Source organism: Lutra lutra, chromosome 17, assembly GCF_902655055.1.
Source record: "Lutra lutra chromosome 17, mLutLut1.2, whole genome shotgun sequence".
NCBI classification, from domain to species: domain Eukaryota; kingdom Metazoa; phylum Chordata; class Mammalia; order Carnivora; family Mustelidae; genus Lutra; species Lutra lutra.
This window is the reverse complement of record NC_062294.1, coordinates 12,731,931-12,756,712: the sequence shown is the minus strand read 5'-3', so window position 1 is coordinate 12,756,712 and position 24,782 is coordinate 12,731,931. Positions and strand designations below refer to the sequence as shown.

The following is a 24,782-nucleotide window of genomic DNA, read 5'->3' as shown; positions in this document are numbered from 1 at the left end:
TTTTGTATGGTTTAGAATTTTTATATTGAACACAAGTTATAGAATTTAAAAAAGTCTAAGGATTGATGGAGTGGTTTTTAGTTCTCCACTTTTCACCTTTAACTGCTTCACCTTTACACTCTGGCGATTTCCACAGATACGCTGATGAACCTCATTTTTAGACTACATCTTAATTTAACTGCAGTTAAAACTTTCAACTCATTCAGATACAAAAACATTTGGCTGGTACTGTTCATTGTGGAAGTGACTGGAAAGACCCACACCTGGCAAAACAAAATGGGAGACAGGCTGTCCAATTCATCAACCAGCACAAGGTTTTTGAGTGGTCTTGGTTGGAAGAAGAATGTGTCTCCTTCTTCCAGAGGCATGGCAGATGAAAACTCAGGTTCTTCATCATCGTCTCCGAGATGAGCAATTTGATATAAGTAACTGGGGAGAAGCACAGAAAAATTTAATTAAAAACCTTCTGCCTATAGATTATGTTTACCATAAACACAATGCTCAGAAAGCACTTTCCAAAGATCTAATCAAAATTCTAACATGCACTATTGAGTCAGTGTCTATAGTTTCAAATCTGTTTATCTAAGTGGGGTCTTTTTTCTTAGAACAGAATGGATGAAAAAATGAAGACTACTGAATTTAGGGGGCATGTGACTGGTTCAATCAATAGAAGATGCAACTCCTGACCTCAGAGTTTTGAGTTCAAGCCCCATGTTAGGCACAGATCACTTAAAAAAAAAAAAAAAAAAAAAAAAAAAACTACTGATTTCAGATTGGTACAGTAAAGGACCTTAGCACCAGTGTTTAAAAGCACCTGGCTTCCACCAGAGTACCTAGGTTTGAATCCCAGCTCTGCCTCTTAACTACCTACATATTATTAATCTGTACGTGCGTCACTTGTATCAATTTATAAAAATAAATAGTACCTTCCCATAGAATGCAATGAGTATGTAGAACTGCGTATGCATGGAACCTAGTGAGACCAGTGTTTGTCAAATAAAATGGAATATACAAAATAAAAAAAAATACCAATTACACTTTAGGGAATTGCGTCACAGAGAAATTTGTGAAATTTGTAAATTTGTGAAGGAAATTTGATCAGACACTTAAGTCCCTAAAATAAAGTGACATAAATGAAATCCAAACAAAATATACAACCATTTCCTATTTTAACCAAAACCAGGCCAAGTCTAACAGAAAATAAGAACTGGTGGTCACTTTGCAGTAACATGCAATTATCACAGTATCATTCCCCAAAACACTCCCCATACAGACATTACAGTATCATTCCCTGAAACAAAACATAAACATATCAAAGGTAATAAGCAACAAAATCATTCTGTCCTTCTGTCTGTAATCTGGCTAATAATACTTAATGAAATGATTTACAAGAAAAAAAAAAAAAAGATGTAAAGGATCTTTAAGAATATATAATCTAGAACAATATACCATCATAAGCGGAGTATGCACTTAGCTTCTGGGAAGCTCAATTTAAAAAAGAAACACCAAATCACTGGTCACGTTAACCCCTTAAGTAATAGACCAGGACCTTTAATATACAGCACTTTAAACAACTTTAAGTTTAGCTTTTTAGAAGCAGAATAAAATGACTAAATCAACATCTGAAATACATAGCTATTCAAGAAATATTTACCAAATAAACCTCAACATTTAACACTTTTGGTAAACACATCAGATTCTATGCTAAATTACAAAAAAAGGAAATAGATTATCCTTCAACAATGTATAAAAGCACTGAAAATATAAGATACACACATAAAAAGTTAATTAGTATAAATTCCTCACTCAGGCAAGAGGTGTACACACAGATGATAGAGTCCACCTGACAAAAATACCTTCAGTATCTACTAACTGCCAGATAACCAAAAGGATACTAGGCTCACTACCTCCCATCAGAGGGAAGGTTGGTTAAATCTTTTAAGTTTCTGTGACTATGGTGTTGTGGTTCAGAGCAGAACTTTGGAACCAGATGGTCTGGGACTTAGGTGTCTGATCAAATTTCTTCCACAAATTCTCTGTGACCCAATTCCCTAAAGTGTAAATGAGGTAAGCGCACTGTCTCACTGAGAATGTTATGCATTGATATTATGTTATTTGCAGCACTTAGAACAGTGCTTGGAACATAGTAAATACTAAATGCTAAATGTCTGATAAATAGGTTGCTTTATGATTTAACACCCACAGTACCTGTTCCTGAGGACCCAAATCAGCACGTTTTAAGTGCTCCAGACTTCAGCTTCAGTTCAGCAGCAATGGATAATTTCTCACAAGCTCAAACCCATCCCAGTCTGATAAGTACCTGCCTGTATACTTCAGTCTTTCTACTCTCTGCCCCAAGAGATAAATTTCAAACCAGAAAGTTTTGGGAAACGAGTAAAAGAGCAAATAATAAAAATCACCCATAATCCTAGCAGTGTCCCAGAATACTCATATTAACATTTCACTGGATCTACTTCCAGTATTTTTATTTTCTAGTTTTTGTATGTAATTTTATTTTAAAGAACTGCATCATTCTAAAAAAGTTACTTTTTAAAATAAGCAGTGTATCATAAAATATTTTTCGTGTCAGTATTTTTCACTTAAAACTTCTATTTATTATGGAAATTTTTAAACACATACGTAAGAGAGAATAGTATAATTAATGAACCCATATGTGCCCATTGCTCAGCTTCAACAAAGGTCAACCCATGACCAGTCTTATTTCCCATTTTCCAAAATAATATTAATTTCTTGATATTTTCAAATAGTATTCAAATTTTACCACTGTCTCAATATTTTATCACTTTTTAAAGATTTGAGAAAGCCTACACACACACAGGGGAGGGAACGGAGGGAGTAGGAGAGAGTGTCTTTTTTTTTTTTTAAGGTTTTATTTGAGACAAAGAGAGAGCAAGCGAGAGAGGAAGAACAAGCAGGGGAGAGGGAGCCCAATGGAGGACTCAATCACAGGACCCTGGGATCATGACCTGAGCCAAAGGCAGACATTTAACCAACTGAGCCACCCAGGTGCCCAGGGAAGACAATCTTAAGCAGACTCTGCACTGCGTGTGGAGCCTGGTGCAGGGCTCAAACTCACCGCCTTGAGATCATGACCTGAGCTGAAACCAAGTCAGATGCTTAACCGACTGTGTCCTGCCTGTCTCAATATTTTTATAAAGTTGATTTGTTTAGATCAGGATCTAAACAAACCCACACACTGCATTTAGTATACAGAAAACATTTTTAGTGGCAGCGTATCTTATGACCATACCCCATACTGATGGGATATTTAGGTTGTACTTCTGCATTCACAAATAGCACTACAGTGAATATCGTGGGTGCATCTTTGTGTGTTAATCAAATACATCCAGAGTTTAAATTCATAAGTGCAGGATGAAATTCTGATAAAGTCAGTAAGGATGAGTAACAGGCATGTCTAAGAAAGGAAAAACAGTTGGAGAAAGGCAGAAATGGGATAGAGTTCTAGAATCCTAGACACGACTTCATTTTAATCATGAGGAAACAGCATTAGTTAAGTGACTGCAGAGACTTTAGCAAATACTGGCAAGACCTAAACTAAAAATAAAAGGCGGAGTCACTGAATAATTTGGAGACTTAGATATTGGTCTTAAATTCAAGGCTAGAGTTCAGACTTTATCCATCTGGTAATAAAAAGTCATCGAAGATTTTAACACAGGGATAAGGGAAAGGATTTCATCAAGGTTGTCTTAGCTGCTTAACGAGTTTTACAGGAAAAGACAATGAAATGTAGTAAGAAAACTAGTGAAGTCGTTTAGACTAGCCCTATAAAAAAAGGGATAAGGAAGTAAAAAGAGAAGTTAGCACTCAAACGGAAGTGGTTTTTTGTCCACAAAAATTGAGATGTTAAACTCAAGTTACTAGAACTCATCCATTAGCCACTAACAGAAGAGCCAAGGCTGGCAAGGCGAGTGACGTGGCCAGGCAGCTGTGGGTACTCACAAGCTTCAACCTCAGATTTGTACAAGTGAAGCCTTCGTAGAACATGAAAGTAGTTTCACAAATATTCAATAAAATGTCCAGCAAGCAGCTCAGGAAAGATCCCTTCTGAAGCTACTTTTGCAGTTACCTGAAGATAATGACTAACGTCACTGAAGTAGAGTAAATAACCAAGAAAAACAATGTAAAGGGGAAAGGAGGGCAAAACCTTTGAAGAAACTAGAACATTCTTTTGGAAAACTCTTCGGCCTTAGAGCCACATCTCCCTCCTGCCAACTTTTATAATAACAAGGGTGAACTAGGGTAATAAAAAGGATTACTCACTGGTTTCCAAATTCTGATGCTACAAAAAGGAAGCCTGTTTTAAGCACACACATGGCAGCAGCAACGGGCACAGTATCGAAATACTTGAGCCGGATCTCAGTAACCTGGAGTGGGAGGGAAAAAAAGATTCTACCATGTAGGCAAGTGAAGCTAGGCCACAGAAGGCAGCCCAGTATTGTAAGACAGCAGAAGCAGAATAACAAATAAAATATTGTCCTCAGTATCTAAACCCAGGGTTACCAAACTAAAACCCAAGACCAGCCTAATTTGTTTATGTACTTCCTATAGCTGCTTCTGTGCCATAATGGCAGAGTTATATAGTTGAGGCAGAGAGTATATTGCCCATAAAAGCTGAAAATGTTTACTACTGGGCCTTTACAAAAAAATTTGCCAACTCCTGAGCTAAACAGGTATCTAAAAAATTGCTCAGTTGTTCACAGAGCTCCTCCACAGGATGAAAACAGTGATCATGTGTATTACCAGTTTTCAGTAGACATCAAGAGCTTTTTCTTGCTACTCACTAGAAGTGGCATTACTCAGTCTTATACATGAGACTACCCGACCAGGAATCTGTTAACCACAGAAAACCTACATTTCTATACTAGTTGCACATATAAAAAGCTTTAACACCTTAGACAACCACTTTTTAAGATATTATTTCCATTTTATTAACTTGTAAAGTATTAACTGTCCTATCTCAGAGTAGTTTTGAAGATGGTTTATAAAATCACTCTGTAAACCTTAGATGTACACCTAAGTACCAGTTTTTGAATTAAGATTATTTAAATATATCAAAACTAGAATACCATATGACATTTTATCAAACCAGACTAACCTAACAAAAGTGTTTCTTCATGTTTTTTTCCCCTCTCCATCCACAGTCTGCTTACCATATCTTCATCTGTCTCCAAAGTGATCTTGAAGATATCTCCCTGCTCAGTTTGGGCCAAAAAGAAGAACATCGATTTGGTCTTATGGGTGGCAGAGCAGACAAAAATCATTCCTCTTTCAGGATCATCCAGGTCATTCTAGCAAAGTCAAATATAGAATCAACAACTTAGAAATGAGTACTTCTTATTTAGGGAATGCAGCACCTTACCAATAGGGATCATACAGGTCACCCACCCAAGGCCTAGAAATAACCCCACAGTCCTTTTTAAGTTTTGACCCAGAGAAGCCTGTTCGCCAAAATATAAAATGCAGTAGCCAAAATTCTTGTTTACTATAACTATGTGACAAAGCCTGTGTATAAAAAAATAGCTACAGGGCACCTGGGTGGCTCAGGTGGTTAAGCAACTCCCTTCAGCATAGCTCATGATCTCAGGGTCCTGGGACTGGCTTTCTGCTCAGCAGGAAGCCTGCTTCTCCCTTTCCCTCTGCCTGCCACTCTGCCTGCTTGTGCACGCACTCTCCCTAATAAATAGAATCTTAAAAAAAAAAAAAAAAAAGCCACAATTTCACTCTACATTCTGATCCAATGAGTAAGAAAAAAACTTTCTTCAGAGAAAAATGTCAAAGATATAAAATTTAAAGAGCCATCATTTCAGACTATGAAGAAAAGTCTTACATTTCCATGACACTACCATCCAAACTATCCTTCATTAGCCTTCTTCCACATCATCTTCCTTAACTCCTATAAGGCAACACTTTGACTATAATCCTGGCTGGTTTTGTTTTTTTTTTAATGTTTCCAACATTTTGTATCTCTCCCACTGACTTAGTTCTTTGAGGGCAAAACATGTTTTATACGTTTTTATACTCCCAAAACCAAGTACGATGCACAACAGTTAGGTAGGTGCTCAGTAAATGTCTGATGAGCCAAACTGAACTTCCCACCCCTTACCAAGAATTTAACTTGAGAGATTTCTTCTCAGATTTCCTGAAATTCATGGACTCTTATCTGGATATCATATATTAGATCAACTAAGTAAGACCTACAAGATTCAACCCCAGGACCTATAAGTTAATATTAAAAAGATATAAAACGAGGGGTGAAAGGAAAGACTGAGGAAGCAGAGATTAAACGGGATTAGCTGAAGCTGGATATACAGTTCATTATATTCTACTTTGCATATCCTTAATAATTTCCACGTACATTGTTAAGATTAAAATTGATAAAACACCACTTTTAACCACCAATGTAGTAACTGAACTGAGGGGAAACGCACTGTGTGAAAAGATATTAGGGAAAAGAATATTTACCACCTCAAAAGTCACCACCTGCTTCCACACCAATTACAAAAAGGAAAAGGTACCCTCACAATTAAGCAACACAGGCAGACACTACCTTAACAATTTATCATCACCAAGTCAAACCAACATTCTGTACCCCTAATGTGACAGAATTGGAAATGTGCCACTCCTTCTGTAATGATTCTATCAAAAAATATTAACGTGGATACAACCATATGGAAAAATATGATGGGACAAACTTCAAGAAAATTAGCCCTCCCTCCAAAAAAAGTCAGTAAAAGACCAAAAGCAAACAAAGGTGAGACAAAATATTCTAAAAGGGCAGTAAAAGTAGGTAAAAGGGTACTTTTGAGGAGGACAATGAGAGAAATTGGTATATGAACTATACATAACTGTATTACACAAAACAGTGTATTTCTTACACATGATATTGGTAGTGTGGTTACACAGTAGGAAAAGTTCTTTTTAGGAGCTACATCTTAGGAGAGTCTTAGAATGTCATGATGACTACAACTTATTTCCAAAAGGTCTGTCTAAAAATGTATACATATATAGCATAAGAAAACAACCCAAGGGATGCTTGGGTGGCTCAGTCAGTTAAGCGTCTGCCTTCAGCTCAGGTCATGATCCCAGGGTCCTGGGATCAAGTTCCACATCGGGCTTCTTGCTCAGCAAGGATGAGCAGTGAGCTTGCTTCTTCGTCTGCCTGCAGCTCCCCTCTGCTTGTGTGCTGTCTCCCCTGACCCCTGACAAATTAAGTCTTTGAAAAAAAGGAACAAAATCCAAATGCAGTAAAACATTAAATTGGTGCATCTTTTTTTTGTATATAAAAGACAAACAGGAATTCATTTTTCTATTCTTTAAAAATTTCCTGTACATTGGAATGGATGCAAAAAAGACAAAACAGTAGAAAACAATCTATCTCCAATAAATATGTCTGGCTTCTCAAACTAGAAACACAGGAATTTCAAAATGATCATCCACAGATTCTTCTGAAATGGAAACCATGTTTTTAATTCCTTTTCTCAAAAAATTTGTTTTGCTTTCACTAAAATACCAGCTTCACTGGGGCGCCTGGGTGGCTCAGTGGGTTAAGCCTCTGCCTTTGGCTCGAGTCATGATCTCAGGGTCCTGGGATTGAGCCCGGCACTGGACTCTCTGCTCCACTGGGCTCTCTGCTCAGCAGGGAGTCTGCTCCCCCAACCTCCGTCTGCCTCTCTACTTGTGATCTCTCTGTCATATAAATAAAATCCTTAAAAAAAAAAGTTTTATTACAAACAACATTTATGAAGAAACTAAAACCTCACAACAAATAAACTAAGAGGCTATGCTGTAATTACAAAAAATAAATTAACTTCACAAACACCAGTATCTTTTCTTATGGCAAAGATTTTTACCCGTCTCCTGGGAATTGGACAGCGGATATCTGGTTGGTCACCGAAGTTCTTGTAGGTGATATAGTTTTCAGAGCAGATTAACACTCCACTTGGACCATCTGACCCTCCGGGAACTACAAAAAAAAAACCACAGAACTTAGCAATGATATAATGTAATATGAATTACGATTTAGCTTTCAGTTCCTTCTCTCCTTCAGCACAACCTGGATGAAGGTGTAAGTGCCCGAGACTAAGAAATATTCAAAGTGTTTCTTTTCCCTAATACTAGCATAAGACAAGGATGGAGTGCAGTTCGGGTAGCCTTAGCCTGTGCAGGTACATGATGCCGCATCTAAAATTTCTAGCTGAGTCAAAATTCAGTTCTCATCTTTAGCCCTATAACCCAACTGTGCACTGGACACTTTTACAAGGATACTCCACAAGCAGCTTAAAAATACACTGTATTCATAAAACAAACAAGTTCCTTCCCAAATCTGTTCGACCTCCTGGGTCCTCCATCTCAGAGAACACCACTATCAGTCAACAGACCAAACCAGAAACCTGGGTGTCCCTCTTCAAGTCTCTGTACCCTCACAGCTCTACTGAGTCTACCTTCTGAGCAGTGCTCATGCTGCCAATCCCCTGGGTTGGTAAAACAGCTTCCCAATCTGGCTTACATTCTTTTTTTTTTTTTTTTTTTTTTTTTAAGATTTTATTTATTTATTTGACAGAGAGAAATCACAAGCAGGCAGAGAGGCAGGCAGAGAGAGAGGAGGAAGCAGGCTCCCCACTGAGCAGAAAGCCCGACACGGGGCTCGAACCCAGGACCTGGGATCATGACCTGAGCCGAAGGCAGCGGCTTAACCCACTGAGCCACCCAGGCGCCCCTCTGGCTTACATTCTTATCCTCCACTTAATTAGCCAAAATGTAAGGAAGTGATGTTTCCAAAATATATTCATCTTTTTTTTTTTAAGATTGATTGATTGATTGATTTACTTACTTACTTACTTACTTATTTAACAGACAGAAATCACAAGTAGGTAGAGAGGCAGGCAGAGAGAGAGAGAGGAAGAGAAGCAGGCTTCCCGCTGAGCGGAGAGCCGGATGTGGGGCTCGATCCCAGGACCCTGAGATCATGACCTGAGCCGAAGGCAGAGGCTTTAACCCACTGAGCCACCCAGGTGCCCCCAAAATATTCATCTTTAACAGATTATTCCCTGCTTAAAATCCTTCAGTCACATCAACAAAAAATAAGTTAAATAAAATCCTTCAGTAGCTACCTTCCCACCACAGCCCTTTAGTTCTATTGATCCATGAGCTTCTGAAAGTTCTTTGAACGAACAATGTTCTTTCTTTGCACATGGGCCTTTGTGCATCTCGCTCTCCTTGTCCACAAAAGAAACTCCTTCCTCCAACCCCAACCCAATACCTAAAAAACTAGACCTCCTGGGGCGCCTGGGTGGCTCAGTGGGTTAAGCCGCTGCCTTCGGCTCAGGTCATGATCTCAGGGTCCTGGGATCGAGTCCCGCATCGGGCTCTCTGCTCAGCAGGGAGCCTGCTTCCCTCTCTCTCTCTCTCTCTCTGCCTGCCTCTCCGTCTACTTGTGATCTCTCTCTGTCAAATAAATAAATAAAATCTTTAAAAAAAAAAAAAAAAAACTAGACCTCCAGTCTCAGCATAAAGCTCTTCTCCAGAAAGATTTCTCTAACATATTCCTTTCTTTCCCTGGGTTAGAGACCTCTCCTCTACCCATCATGGCATTTAATACATTCTCTGGCAATTTTTTTGTTATTTGGACATATTCGTCACCAGACTCAACCTTCCATTAAAGGAAACACCACATATAATTCTTCACCCAGGAGACTGACTCTGCACATACTAACTGTGGAGGCTCAATAAAAAAATTGGTGAATAGGGCGCCTGGGTGGTTCAGTGGGTTGAGCCTCTGCATTCGGCTCGGGTCATGATCTCAGGGTCCTGGGATGGAGCCCCGCATCAGGCTCTCTGCTCAGCAGGGAGCCTGCTTCCCCCTCTCTCTCTGCCTGCTTCTCTGCCTACTTGTGATCTGTCAAATAAATAAATAAAATCTTAAAAAAAAAATTGGTGAACAAATGAAGACCTGACAGCAAAACATATGGTAATGTTACAGCAAATAATGAGATGTGTAATCTATTGTCCAAGGTTTTTCTGTTTAATACATGGCCTCTTTAAGATTTAATGCTCAAGGGCGCCTGGGTGGCTCAGTGGGTTAAGCTGCTGCCTTCGGCTCAGGTCATGATCCCAGGTCCTGGGTTCGAGCCCCACATCGGGCTCTCTGCTCAGCAGGGAGCCTGCTTCCTCCTCTCTCTCTGCCTGCCTCTCTGCCTGCTTGTGATTTCTCTCTGTCAAATAAATAAATAAAATCTTAAAAAAAAAAAAAAAAAGATTTAATGCTCAAAAACAAGTGCTATCTTATTCTCCAAAATCTTCCCCCAACAGGGCATATTTCACTTTAGACATCAATTCAAGTGCAAATGACAACACAAAAAGGACTGGATCACTGTCTTCCCCAAGACAGTGGGGGAAGAAACTTACAGAACCACAAATATACATGTCCCATTTAGTCCTTTAATATAATAAATTAAACTGATACTGATTTTCTTTTTCAAGGTTTCATTTTCTAAGTAATCTCTCAGCTCAACGTGGGACTGGAATTTAACATCCCCAAGATCAAGAGTCACATGCTCCACTGACTAAGCCCATCAGGCACTCTGGTTACTGACTTTCTAATCGTAAACATCTCTGAACACCTATAATAATCTTACTTAGCTCTGACGCATTTAAAGCAGACTTCAACTTTCTAAGACCTTAGGTTTGGGTATTTATAACCATAACCAACATATATAGATTTTTGTTACTAACCTTTCCCAATTTTGATACTTAAGTTACATTAGGGTCATAAAGTGGTACAATAGTTTTTTTATTTTTTTCCTATCTCTGGAGAAATTTAAGATCCCTAAAAATTCTAGACCTTAAATCTTTTGGGGAGTATTTCTGACTACTGCTGCAATTTCTTTAATGGATGCTGGTCTATTCAGGTTCTTAATTTCTTATAGGGTCAATTTTGGGAACTGCCTTCAAAAATATCTCTATTTATGGGGCGCCTGGGTGGCTCAGTGGGTTAAGCCGCTGCCTTCGGCTCAGGTCATGATCTCAGAGTCCTGGGATCGAGCCCCGCATCGGGCTCTCTGCTCGGCAGGGAGCCTGCTTCCTCCTCTCTCTCTGCCTGCCTCTCTGCCTACTTGTGATCTCTCTGTCAAATAAATAAATAAAATCTTTAAAAAAAAAAAAAATCTCTATTTCACCTAAGTTTTTAAATTCATGGACATACATACCATTTTATCTTGTTGATTTATCCATTTCATTTGTCTTTTCAAATTAGGTTTTAGTTTTCTTAATGACAGTGAAAGACTGTCTACAGTAAAAATATCGGAGCACCCAACAGTAGTCAATGTTCCAAGCTGCGTGCTCTCCCCATCCTTTCTTCCCTGCCCCCATTAGAAGATGAGTCAGCCACTCCATGAACTTCTAACTTCACCAAAACATAGGCAAGGTACTTAGATTTACCACAAATGGATTGTAGTTTCCAAACCCTATTAAGTAAACTCTCCTAGGTTTGCATATAAAATGAGCCAAGCAAAAAGGTATAGAATAGTTCTGAGAATAAAGTACCTGTAAAGGCATCTGGGTGCCTCTGTCAGTTAAGCCTCTGCCTTTAATTCAGGTAATGATCCTGGCGTTCTGGGATCCAGACCCACATTGGGCTCCCTGCTCAGTGGGGAGTCTGCTTCTCCCTCTCCCCACCTCTGCTCTTGCTCTCTCCCTTCTCTCTCAAATAAATTAAAAAAAAAACTTAAAAAAAAAATACCTGTAATAAGAAAGTTGCCATGTTCCTCCAAAGGTTCACTGTATTTTCGGACCACATGATTTAAACCAAGGTCTAATTCATAAAAGGTAAGAGTCTGCTGAGTATTAGCCGCTGCTTCCCCTGTTGGATCATTGTCTGCTTCCTATAAAGAAGGACAATGGCATAAACACAGCATTAGGATCCCTCCATCTCATGAGTGGGGAAGCAAAGGTCCCCAACAGTTTACCAAAGTTCACACTACGGTAATGGCAGAGCTGGAACACAAACCTGGGTTTTCTGTTTTGGGGATCAAGGTTCCCACTAATGAAGGCTACAGCCTTCCATCAAGGCAAAGAATAGTATGCCCCACCCTTCACCACCTCCCTGAAAAAAAAGTCCCACATACAGTTTCACCTCCTTTTTCAGACAGCTCTTCCCCCCAAAATACCATTTTTATAGGGAGATTGTTCGAATCAGAGTAAGATATATAGTTAAAGTTAAGCTGTGAAACATTCCAAAGACTCCTGATAAGACATTTGGAAAACAGAAAAGATTTGTTAGCAAAATAACTGTAAGACAACACAATGAAGAAACAATCAGGAAAGCACAGAGGCAAATCAAAGAAACCATCGTGTGGGGGGAGGGGGAGAAGGAAGAAAGGGGAGAGAGGAAGAGAGCAGGGAGTCAATGAGTCCCCATTACCTCATAATCCATTTCCAGACAAGCAAACATTGGATTTTCAAATCCCACATCTACTCCAACCACATGATATACTAAAGTGTTCGCTTTGTGGGCCTCTAGGGGAGATGAAATGGTAAGTCGGGCTGCAGCATCTCTGTTTAAGATATATACCAATTTCTGTTTTTCAATGGCACCTACAGATAAAGGAGACAAAACAAAATTTCCAGAAAATGTAAAGAAGGGCTTATAGAACAGCCAGCCTCACATCACAATTGTTTCTTTAAAATTATTAATTGCCAACATTAACTCCACAAGTGTATTAATTAGGATTTTACTATCAGTAAAATAGACAATAGAATTTTACTCCCTTCCTTCCTAATAGGGATCTTAATATCCCACTAACTCTTCAAGAAAACTTTTCAGCGTGCCCTATATTTAATGATACTGGGAAACAAAACATTAATTCCTAAAATTGCCAGCTTTATTCTCTGAATTAAATCTAATGATTTTGTGACTTGTCAAAAGAGTTGCCTTCTGGAGGCCCGATCAGATACACAGAAGTTTCTTCAAGAGATATATCAGAGAAGAGACATGAATGTGAATCATCACTTCAGGCTGATGAAAGCAACCATATTCACTGCCTAATTATGTACAATCATTTCATTGTAGGCTTTCTGCTACACAGAAATGGGAAAAACATCTAATTCAACCAGAAAGGAAATAAAAAAGGTGTGTTAAGACTATTGCCATTGTTTTAAAAGGAAAAGCAACTTTAAACCATGGCATTAATCCAAATGTGATCCAAACTTTACCCAGGTTAATGAACTTACAGGCACACTGCCAAAAGCACAGCACTATTACGCCAAACTGAGAATCTATGAAGTCTCAAAGATATACTTAATAGATCAAGTCACTCACTAATCATAACAGCTCGCCCTTTGGGATCCACAGCTAAGAACTGGCCAGGAACAATGCGGCGGCATCCGCTCTTGCCAAAGGTTTCCTGGTGAATTTTCTCAAACATATTCTTAGATGGCTGGTATTCCAAGATAACAATACGACCCGAGTCACTGCCAACCACAATGTAGTCTTTGGTGCCACCAGTCAGCCTAAAGGCCATGAGTGACCGGATAACACCAAATACTTCCACAGTTAGTAGAGTGTGTACTTTGCCAGTGTTGGGGTCAGGGCGAAGCAGCTCCAGTATCTTCCCACGGGAAACAACAATTTCCTGCTGTTTGGTTCCTAGATCACCAAAACAATAAAGATCATGAATAATCAGAACTAGTCCAAAAAGTAAACTGATTGGGTCAAAATGCCACTCAAGATAAATATAATTAAGTTGGGGTATTTTTTTAAATTCTATTTCATCCCTAGAATTGATATGACTTAACAAAAGTGATATCAAAGAAAAACTTTTACAAAATGGTCACACAGGGGCACCTGGGTGGCTCAAGACATTAAGCATCTGCCTTCAGCTCAGGTCACGATCCCAGCATCCTAGGATCCATTCCTACATTGGGCTCCCTGCTCAGCAAGGAGCCTACTTCTCCCTCTCTAGCTCCCCCGGGCTTGTGTTCCCTCTCTCACTCTGTAAAATAAATAAAATCTTTAAAAAAAAAAAAAAAAGTCAAATAGGGACACCTGGGTAGCTCAGTCACTTAAGCATCTGCCTTTGGCTCAGGTCATGATCCCAGGGTCCTAGGATGGAGCCCCACCTCAGGCTTCCTCTCTCTGTCCCTCCTCCTGCGTGTGTCCATGCATGCATGCGCACACACTCTCTCTCACAAATAAATAAAATCTTTAAAAAAAATGCTCAACAGGTACTTTTAAAAAACCCTTTTTATTTTTCTAAAATTTGCCATCAATCTGCATAACTGGGAGTCATCTACAAATCATTATTAACATACGTTTAGCTTCACAGAATTAAGTATTTCCAAAGGCTCTTTTTAGCTCATTTTGAAAGCTATTATACTAGAAAATCATATTCTTATCTGTGCAGTTTGATGGATTATCTCAAACAACTTTTAAAGCTGCTATCTAATATATACCATTTATTTCTAAACTCTGTCCTAGGGGGCACCTGGGTGGCTAAGTCGTTAAGCACCCACCTTCAGCTCAGGTCATGATCCCAGAGTCCCAGAGTCCTGGGATTGAGCCCCACATCAGACTCTGTGCTCAGCGGGAAGCCTGTTTCTCCCTCTCCCACTCCCCCTGCCTGTGTTCCCTCTCTGTCTCTCTCTGTATCAAATAAATAAATAAAATCTTTTTTTTTTTTTTTTTTTTTTTAAGTATACTTTAAAATAAATAAACTCAGTCCTGGGAAAATTCACTTGCTTTCACAACCATTAATGACATTTTCAAATGCATTAACAGCCAATTTGTCCCCATCTCTCCCTGCCTGCTACACAATTCCACTTGGATGTGTTGTGACAACTTTTTTTTTTTTTTAAAGATTTTTTAATTTATTTACTTGAGAGAGAGAGCATGAGAGGGGAGAAGGTCAGAGGGAGAAGTCAACTCCCTTCCAAGCCGGGAGCCCGATGTGGGACTCGATCCCAGGACTCCAGGATCACGACCCAAGCTGAAGGCAGTTGCTCAACCAACTGAGCCACCCAGGCGCCCCATGTTGTCATCAACTTTTAAATGAAATGTTTAAAATAACTAAATTCCCTCTTCCCAAATTCCCTCTCTAGTCCCAACTAACCTGCTATCAATGTTACTGCTATTTTCTCTACCACCTAGGCTGTTCTATCTGTCCCCACTTTTCTAGTACAGGTCTTCACTATCTAATGCCTAAACATCCTCCTCGCCTATCAGATACCTGACTCCTATAAACCCCAATGCATTCTCATTTGCTCATGGCCACCATTTATCAGGTCACCTTACTTCCCAAAGGCCTTCTCAGGATCAGGTAAGATCAAGTACTTCAAACAGCTTTGGAGACTATAAAGCGTTACATAAGTGTTGTCCATAATTCAGAAAATTTTTTTTGTTATTTCAGGGAAAAATGTTTGAACTTGATAAAGGAATTTGAAGCATGAAACTAGTTAATGTCAAAAATGTTAAATTCAGGGCGCCTGGGTGGCTCAGTGGGTTAAAGCCTCTGCCTTCGGCTCAGGTCATGGTCCCAGGGTCCTGGGATCGAGGCCCGCATCGGCTCTCTGCTCGACGGGGAGCCTGCTTCCTCCTCTCTCTCTCTGACTGCCTCTCTGCCTGCTTGTGATCTCTCTGTCAAATAAATAAATAAAGTCTTTAAAAAAAAAAAATGTTAAATTCAGGGGATGCTGGGGTGGCTCAGTGGATTAAAGCGTCTTCCTTCAGCTTAGGTCATGATCCCAGGGTCCTGGGATGGAGCCCCGAATCGGGCTCTCTGCTCAACAGGGAGCCCTGCTTCCCTCCAGCCCCCCACTGCCTGCCTGTCTGCCTACTTGTAATCCCTGTCCGTCAAATAAATAAATAAAATCTTTTTTTAAAAAAAGTTAAATTCAGAAAGAAAGTTAACTGGATATCTTACCAGAGAAGTTGCCATGAATGGCAAAGCTGATGCCTGTGGCTCGCTGCAAGGTCAAGTTGTATAGGAACATGATGGCAGCAACACTGAGATACTCACAACTCCACAATCAGGCCGCAGTTATAAAGAGTCAATACAAGCTAAGAGCACATAAAAGCACAAAAATATCAGCTGGGAGACTTACTTTAACAGACACTTCTGCACAGGAACTTCTGGCTGAAGGGCAGAACCCATACAGTAAGGCTTATTGACGAATAACGTTATTTATAACCAGAGAGCATTCTGCATGCCATGCACTAGGCACTATACTCTGCCTCTAATCCCTACAAATGCCTAAAAATAACTCATCATACTAATGAGTTATACTAACTACAGCTACACTAACTACAAATAACTCGTTATACTAATTATACAGATGAAGAAATTGAGGTTAAGAAATCAAATCACCTGCCTGAGATCATTAACAAGTGGTAAAAATCTTTGGGATCTGTACCATTAAGAATCGGTGTGCCTTTACTGTCAAGAAACTAAGCAGCTCTGCACGTTCTTGTATTTGCATGGTTACACACACACATGGTTCACAATTCTTTAAAAGCACAGCAAAAAGCTCCTTTCCACCCATTCCCTAGCCTCCATCCCTTCTCCCTGTGCCAAGGGAACATCACTGCATTCAAACTTCACAAAATCTTCAGAATAGATACTAGTGTCCCCCGCTTTGCAAATGATAAAATTGAAAATCAGCTAAGGAAACAGTTGCCCAAGTACCAAAACACGAATTCAAAAGAGAGTCTTGGCACGAAAAACTGTTTCCGTTATTTACGCTTTCAACACACTTGAGTCTTCCCACCATACAGTTGGCGTGTCGTTTACGTCCATCTTAACCCCTCCTCTCACCCACCCCCGGGCCTAAAAGCCGGGCAATTTCTGAAGTCTTACTTTGATCCAGGCTTCATTCCCACCGTGGAGACGGAAGTGGGAGACGACTCATGAAAGCCGTTTTCGTACCCAAAAAATCCCCTCCACCTTTCCCTGGCCTGGACCTTACGGGCCCAGGCTGCTTCAAAACCCAGCCAGAAGCCCGCCCAACCCTCCTACATGACCGCTCTCTGCCTCCCCAGGCCGGGGAAACTTGGGAGCCTTCTTCTTTACCCTGCAGCAGGAAGGATGGCGTAGATATCCGACAGATGCTGAGTTCTTTCAAGGCCTAAGCCACCGCCAGCTTCAACCCACCGGTGTCCGCCATTAGCTCTAAAGGCAGGGACCTTCCGGCGGGCGCGAGACGTATAAGAAGTCCCCAACCGGCGCCTGAAGAATATATATGTAATTTTTAAAAATGTTTCTTTCTTCGACTCGACATTGAAAATTAGTTAAACATACCTTATGCCCGTCACTTTTCCCAGGAGAATAGAAATCAAATAGACCTTTTAAAGTGTACTTAAAAAAAAAAAAAAACTACCCATAAATCCGTCGGGCATTTTCTTGGGCAGCCGCACGACCGGGCGCGCAAACGAGGCGGGGGCCTCGCGGGGCCGGAAGCGCGAAATGGGGACCAAGATGGCGGATCTCGAGCCCCCTCAGAAGCTGTCAGGGGTTCCTCCGCCTGAGGGGATGGGAGGAGGCTGCTGCTCGGAAATCTCTACCGAGCTCATTCGCTCCCTGACCGAGCTGCAGGAGCTAGAGGCTGTATACGAACGGCTCTGCGGGGAGGAGGTGGGGGGATGGCCCAGGGGCAGGGGGCTTAGGAGACGTCAAGTCTTGGGAATTCCGGGCTGTGGGAAGTTCTCTCTCTGCCTCTGCCGAGGGAAACAAAAAAGCACTTATTGAAAAAGGAGGAGTGTAGTTGAGTGTATCTGGGGGGACGTGACATCTCTGTTCACTTGATATGGTGTCCCTAAACTTGTTTTCAGTGTTATTTCGGCGATCTGCTTCGTTCCCTTTGATTTCCCTGGCCCTTAATCTAAGTTTTTCGGCCAGAGCAGTTAGAGTCAACTTGCTTGCTTCTCAAAGTAAGAAAGGCTCCCTTGCATTGAATTAGCAATTTAAAAAATTACGAAACACTTTCACCGCGTTACCTCCTTTAAGAAGGAAGTCTTTGCAAGTAAACCTCTAGCGTTATAAGACTTTTGTAGGGAATGACTTGGGCGGGGGGGGGGGGGTAATTTTAGCGTTCGGTAAGTGCACAGCTTTGTAGAAGCTTGAGATTTTAAGACAGGCACAACTGTCTAATCTTGGACTAGGAACTTTCATCTTTTGGACCCCTGCACTGTGTCAGGGGCATAGACTATATTCTCATGAGGATTCCTTGCACCCTCCATTTTCCGTGGCAACCTGATGCTGCCAGTATATTTTTAAATGCCATTTGGGTTCCTTGCCACTCTGAAGAGAGAGATCTAAGGTCTGATAAAGTTTAGTAGCTGTTCCCTAAACCAAACTTGTAATAAAGTTTGAGTACAAAAGGCAGTTTCAGCGGGAGGGAGGAGGGTTTATTGATATCTAAGAATATCTTCAAATATTAAATTGCACCAAGTAAAGCATTTTATGGTAACATTTTTCAGCAAGATGTGCTTTATAAAATTTAGTATTTTAACAGTACTAAGCATGCATTCATTAAGTCAGTCAATTTTTAAGGTGAAATTAAGCCCATCTTCCAGACAGGACAATTTTAGTTCTGTATTTGTATTTGATGACTGTCAAGGGGACGTTCCCCTCTGGATCCTACTGAACTATTTTAATAGAAATATATAGCTGATATTGATGGCTGTTAATAAACAATGCTTCACATACTCTGTTAAGCACTTTATGTTTGTTACCTTGTTTGGCTTTCACAACAGTCCTATGGTATATGTATTACGTTTTACAGATGAAGAAACTCAAGCATTTAAGAAGGTTAATGTCTTTTGCAGTAATGCAGTAAATAACTTTGCTGAGAGATTTATGTTTTTATCCCTTCTGGGTACTGACTGTACACTATGAAGGGACTTTTTGTAACTTCCACTTTGAAAGTTTCATTTAGCCATTATATTTTAAATGCCTTCCTGCATTAGGTACTATACTAATTATATTGAATTAAAGTTTACTTCTGGCCTTTATGGTGTTCATCTGCTAGATGGGATAAAATACACAAAAGGTAGCAACCAGCATGCAATGTGATACATGCAAAAATGAAGTATTATTGGTTAAAGTCCTAGGAGAACTCAGTGAAAGGAAAGACATTCGAAATGGGATTCACCCTTAAGCTAAGTGGTTGGGTTAGATAACTCTTTTTTTTTTTTTTTAAGATTTTATTTATTTATTTGACAGAGAGAGATCACAAGTAGATGGAGAGGCAGGCAGAGAGAGAGAGAGAGGGAAGCAGGCTTCTTGCTGAGCAGAGAACCCGATGTGGGACTCGATCCCAGGACCCTGAGATCATGACCTGAGCCGAAGGCAGCGGCTTAACCCACTGAGCCACCCAGGCGCCCCTGGGTTAGATAACTCTTAAGGTTCCTTCTGACCATTCTGATGACAAAATGCTTGTCTGTGTTTCAGAGACTGGTAGAGAGAGAACTGGATGCTCTTCTGGAACAGCAAAACACCATTGAAAGTAAAATGGTCACTCTCCATCGAATGGGGTGAGTCTCGCAGCTCAGCAAGAGCTATTGTCATTCTGACAAGGTCCACTGGATAAATTACTGTTTTTCCTAACTTTCTGTTATAAAATGCCACTTGACTTTGAAATGTAGAGGATTATTATTTCAGGGTGAAGTGAACACTTAAGGGTATAGTCAAGTGGTTCTCAAAAGTGTCCTTGGAAGTATCAAACTCATTGGGAAACTTGTTGGAAATGCAAATTACGAGTCGCCATTCAAATTGAATTGAATCAGAAACTCTGGGGGTAGAGCCGAGGCATCTGACAAGCTTTTAACGAGCACACCCACTGATCCTGATTATGGTTCAGGGTTGAGAACCACTGTTTTTACAAACTTTGGGTATTTGCTAGTCATAAAAATCGCTCTTTGATCTCATCACCCTCTTTGATTGTTGGTTAGTGCACTTTATACTCAGCAGTGGGAAGCATCTATTCTCTGGTTCTTTAGCAGTACCTATTTAGAGGTCTGTTTAGTAGTTATAAAAAAAGTCATTTTTTTACTTAGTATAGACCTGAGTTTTCAGCAAAATACTCTTTAGGAACAGCTGTGAGTAGAGTGAACTGAGCTAAAAGTTGTGGGGAAGTACAAAGACAGTAGAAGACATAGTCTCCATTTACAAACAAATTTTCCATCTCTTATTCCTACCTTCTGCCTCTGTGGATGTGTATGTGCTGACATGTGTCTCCAGTCCCAATCTGCAGTTGATTGAAGGAGATGCAAAGCAGCTAGCTGGAATGATCACCTTTACCTGCAACCTAGCTGAGAATGTATCCAGCAAAGTCCGTCAGCTTGACTTGGCCAAGGTAATCCTGTTGAACTTCTGATGTTTGAGTTAGTAGGGGGCAGTAGAGAGGCCACCGCATTAGAAATTAGAGTAGCACCGTTCAATAGAAATCTAATCCAAGGTAGTAAAATCCAACAGAGAGGCAGAAGAAGAGAAAACTCAAGACCAGTACATCTTATGAATAAGGACATAAAAATCCTCAGCAACACCAACAAACTAAATCTAGCACCACATGAAAAAGAATATACTATGATCAAGTGGGATTTATCCCAGGAATGCAGAGTTGCTTTAACATCTGAAAATTAGGGGCACCTGGGTAGCTCAGTCGACCTGATCTCAGAGTCCTGGGGTTGAGCCTTGCATCAGGCTTCCTGCTCAGCGGGAGGTCTGCTTCTCCCTCTCCCACTCCCCCTGCTCCTGTTCCCTCTCTCTCTCTCTCTCTCTCTGTCAGATAAATAAATAAAATCCTTAAAAAAAAAAACCTGAGGGGCGCCTGGGTGGCTCAGTGGGTTAAGCCGCTGCCTTCGGCTCGGGTCATGATCCCAGGTCCTGGGTTCGAGCCCCACATCGGGCTTTCTGCTCAGCAGGGAGCCTGCTTCCTCCTCTCTCTCTGCTTGCCTCTCTGCCTACTTGTGATTTCTCTCTGTCAAATAAATAAATAAAATCTTTAAAAAAAAAAAAAAACCTGAAAATCAATTAATATATCCACCACGTCAAGAGAGTAAAGGATAAAAACACATGATCATCTTGTAAACTCAGAAAAGGCATAAACTCAAAAAACTTGTAATAAGGGGCGCCTGGGTGGCTCAGTGGTTTAAGCCGCTGCCTTCAGCTCAGGTCATGATCCCAGGTCCTGGGTTCAAGCCCCGAATCGGGCTTTCTGCTCAGCAGGGAGCCTGCTTCCTCCTCTCTCTCTGTCTGCCTCTCTGCCTACTTGTGATTTCTCTCTGTCAAATAAATAAATAAAATCTTTAAAAAAAAAAAAAAAACTTGTAATAAAAGGAACTTCCTCAACCTGATAAAGGCCAATTACAAAAATCCCACATCTGACTTCATACTTACCAGTGAAAGACTGGTAAGATTGCCCCTAAGATCAGGAATAAAACAAGGATGCAGCTCTTCTTTTCTTCAACATTGTCCTGGAGTTTCTAGCCAGACGTTTAGGCAAGAAAATGAAATAGAAATCATCCAAATTGGAAAAGAATATAAACCATACATTTAACTTTAGATTTTTCTAGTAGCCATTTTTCTATTTTTCTGCTTTCTTTCTCTTTTCTTCCTTCCATCCTTCTTTCTTATTCTTTCTTTCAAGTAGGCTCTGCACCCAACATGGGTTTTAACTGCATGACCCTGAGATCAAGAGTATCATGCTCTCCTGACTGAGCCAGCCAGGTGTCCCACTAGTAGCCAATATTTTATTTTTTTTTTTCATTATTTTAAAAAGTAAAACAGAGGGTCGCCTGGGTAGCTCAGTTGGTTAGGCGTCTGCCTTTGGCTCAAGTCATAGTCCCAGGGTCTTGGGATTGAGCCCCACATCAGGCTCCCTGCTCAGTGGGGAAACTGCTTCTCTCTCTCCCTCTTGCTCTGTGAAATCAATCAATCAATCTTTTTAAATTCAAAAATAAATAAATAAAATATTTTAAAAATAAAAAGTAAAATAGAAATAGGTGAAAATAATCTTAGTAATATGTTTTATTTGACCCATTATATCCAAAATACCATTTAAATATATGATTACCATAAAATGGTATTAATGAGATATTTTGCCTTATTTCTATACTAAATCTTTGAAATTCAGTGTGTGTTTTACACATCTTAATTTGGACTAGCCACATTTCAAGTCCTCAATGGCCACAGAGTATTAATGACTACTGTAGTGAATAGCAGAGGATCTGGGCTCTTGAATAAGTCAGTCCCAGTCTCAGTTTTCCCTTGTGAAATACCATAACTCTTTCTAATTTATTTGTTGAGATTCTGTAAAAATAACTTACCACAAAATGCTAATAGCCACGCAGCCACCAAGTCACATTGTTAAGGTTTTTTTTTTTTTACACATTCTTGCTTATTCTAGGGGAACCTGACTGGCTCGGTAGGAAGAGAGCACAACTCTTGATCTTAGGGTTGTGAGTTCTAGCCCCATGTTGGATGTAGAGATTACTTAAATAAACAAAACTTAAAGAAAAAAAATCTTGCCTATTCTAAAAGAAAGATACTTTCCACATATATCACTTATCTTATTACTTGGTTTATAATGTTCTCTTCCCAAATGTTAAGTACAGCATGATTCCATTATTAATTTAATAGCATCAGCCAAATGCAAATACGGCTTGTCCCTGTTCCTGTTTCCATTAAAATGAATGACCTCGTCACGTAAATAAAACTGCATGATACTGTCGGTGCTATTGATCATCATCAGTAACAGTTTTGTGACTGGTCTTGGTTTTCGTTCAGGGCCTCGGGTTAACTGGATTCACCTCCTGAATCTCCCTACCTTCTGAAGAGGTGTTTTGAGAGAATAGGGCATTGTTTCTAAGCACCAGGTCTTTTTGCAGAACCGCCTCTATCAAGCCATTCAGAGAGCTGATGATATCTTGGACCTGAAGTTCTGCATGGATGGAGTTCAGACTGCTTTGAGGAATGAAGATTATGAGCAGGCTGCGGCCCACATTCATCGCTACTTGTGCCTGGACAAGTCAGTCATTGAGCTCAGCCGACAGGGCAAAGAAGGTGACATCCATCCCAAACTGTTGATTTCTACGGTCGTTACAAGTATCTGTAATCTGGTTTAAGCACTTATAAATTCTGGTTTAGTTACAAGCATCTGTAATCTGAACAAGGCAAACTCACCCAAGAAAAGGGTGTCAGGCAATTTCCTTGTCTGGTACTCAACCCTATAGAGGTGGTAGATTACCCTAGGACAGGTGTTGTTATTCCCATTTTATGAAAAAGGAAACTGAATCCAGATCTACTGTTCCTCTGGCCAGTGGGTTTTCACTTGACCATATCGCCTACTTACAAAATTGAATTCTTAGCCTGGCTTTCTAGGCCTTCTGTGATTTCAACCCACCTTGTCTTTCTCACTTTGTTTCATGATGTTCACTCATGCATCCATTCACTGTACACGATACAGAATACTCTGTATGCCAGAGTTTATATTACTTGCAATACCCTAGACATATTTTTTTCATCTTTTTATCTCTATTCCTTTGCTCATTTCATTCCCTTGACCTGGAATGTATGTACTTGTTTTTCAGGAATCAAAACCCTGCCCATCTTTAAAAGATAGGATATCGGGGCGCCTGGGTGGCTCAGTGGGTTAAGCCGCTGCCTTCGGCTCAGGTCATGATCCCAGGTCCTGGGTTCGAGCCCCACATCGGGCTTTCTGCTCAGCAGGGAGCCTGCTTCCTCCTCTCTCTCTGCCTGCCTCTCTGCTTACTTGTGATTTCTCTCTGTCAAATAAATAAATAAAATCTTTAAAAAAAAAAAAAGATAGGATATCATTTCTGGGAAGACTTTTCTAATTACTTCAACTGAAATGTGACTTAGGGACACTCTCTTACTATACTTATACACTTAGTTTGTTATAGTTACTTGTGCACAGATCTTACTTTTTTTTTTTCTTGATTAGAACTTCTGTATATTTCAAATGATTAGTGGTGCACAAAATGGCACGGACCTGAGACAGTACCATTCTTTACATTATTTCCCATTTTCCTCCCATTGTGCAGGCAGCATGATTGACGCCAACCTGAAATTGCTACAGGAAGCTGAGCAGCGTCTCAAAGCCATTGTAACAGAGAAGTTTGCCCTTGCTACTAAGGAAGGGGATCTGCCCCAGGTGGAGCGCTTCTTCAAGATCTTCCCACTGCTGGGTCTACATGAGGAGGGATTAAGCAAGTTCTCAGAATACCTTTGCAAGCAGGTATGGCCCCTGATTGCTTGGTAAGAGAGTGGTATGATTCTCTGCCTACAGATTGGGGCACTGTGTGCATCCAGTTTCTGTGGATACTTTCTCACTTCTGGATTTAACTCCCCTTTCCTGCTCCCACTGTAGCAGGACTGGATGCATACATTCATTCAGCACTTATCTAGGTATGGCCTAGACATCTACTGATGTACATTCATGTCTGACAGACCAAGTGAAAACATAGGAAAATTAAAATGCAAATTCTCTGACAAGTTGAATCTCCCTTTTTAAGATTTCAGCCAGAAACTGGCTTCTTTTAAGAGCATTCAGAGTTATTGGCTAGTTGTTTTCAGACTTCATAACCAGGATTGAGTCTCAAAATAAGCCACATTGAGATGAAGGAAGTGAGGTCACTTAAGGTTAAATCCTGAGAAAGAAACAGGTTTCAGTTAAAGTCTCAGCCCCTTCCCCTTGACGTTAGATGGAAAGACGCAAATCTCAGCAGACAT

At 40.3% G+C, this 24,782-nt stretch overlaps 2 protein-coding genes and 2 non-coding genes across 5 annotated transcripts in view; 1 reads left to right on the top strand and 3 right to left on the bottom strand.

The window, feature by feature from the left end:
• The window catches only part of SF3B3 (splicing factor 3b subunit 3), a 43,754-nt gene extending 26,514 nt beyond the window's left edge, over nucleotides 1-17,240 (bottom strand). The window contains exons 1-9 of one of the 2 annotated variants that reach the window (XM_047710854.1): nucleotides 17,103-17,240; nucleotides 15,957-16,093; nucleotides 13,358-13,684; nucleotides 12,461-12,633; nucleotides 11,780-11,921; nucleotides 7,893-8,005; nucleotides 5,193-5,330; nucleotides 4,303-4,406; nucleotides 264-429 (exon numbers count right to left, since the gene is read on the bottom strand). In XM_047710854.1, coding sequence (XP_047566810.1) covers nucleotides 264-429; nucleotides 4,303-4,406; nucleotides 5,193-5,330; nucleotides 7,893-8,005; nucleotides 11,780-11,921; nucleotides 12,461-12,633; nucleotides 13,358-13,684; nucleotides 15,957-16,026 — 1,233 coding nt within the window. In that variant the 5' untranslated portion in view covers nucleotides 16,027-16,093; nucleotides 17,103-17,240. Of the gene's footprint in view, nucleotides 1-263; nucleotides 430-4,302; nucleotides 4,407-5,192; nucleotides 5,331-7,892; nucleotides 8,006-11,779; nucleotides 11,922-12,460; nucleotides 12,634-13,357; nucleotides 13,685-15,956; nucleotides 16,094-17,048 lie in introns of both variants that reach the window. The other variant, XM_047710855.1, reaches the window with a different exon arrangement.
• On the bottom strand, nucleotides 5,768-5,853 carry LOC125090078 (small nucleolar RNA SNORD111). Its single transcript, XR_007124184.1, has one exon. It is a non-coding gene; the product is annotated as a small nucleolar RNA SNORD111 (small nucleolar RNA).
• LOC125090077 (small nucleolar RNA SNORD111) lies at nucleotides 12,978-13,057 on the bottom strand. Its single transcript, XR_007124183.1, has one exon. It is a non-coding gene; the product is annotated as a small nucleolar RNA SNORD111 (small nucleolar RNA).
• A 232-nt stretch (nucleotides 17,241-17,472) lies between the features above and the next one.
• Nucleotides 17,473-24,782, top strand: part of COG4 (component of oligomeric golgi complex 4) — a 28,921-nt gene continuing 21,611 nt past the window's right edge. Inside the window, exons 1-5 of the mRNA XM_047710857.1 lie at nucleotides 17,473-17,663; nucleotides 19,482-19,564; nucleotides 20,271-20,385; nucleotides 22,919-23,093; nucleotides 24,095-24,288. Coding sequence (XP_047566813.1) covers nucleotides 17,496-17,663; nucleotides 19,482-19,564; nucleotides 20,271-20,385; nucleotides 22,919-23,093; nucleotides 24,095-24,288 — 735 coding nt within the window. The 5' untranslated portion in view covers nucleotides 17,473-17,495. The remainder of the gene's footprint in view (nucleotides 17,664-19,481; nucleotides 19,565-20,270; nucleotides 20,386-22,918; nucleotides 23,094-24,094; nucleotides 24,289-24,782) is intronic.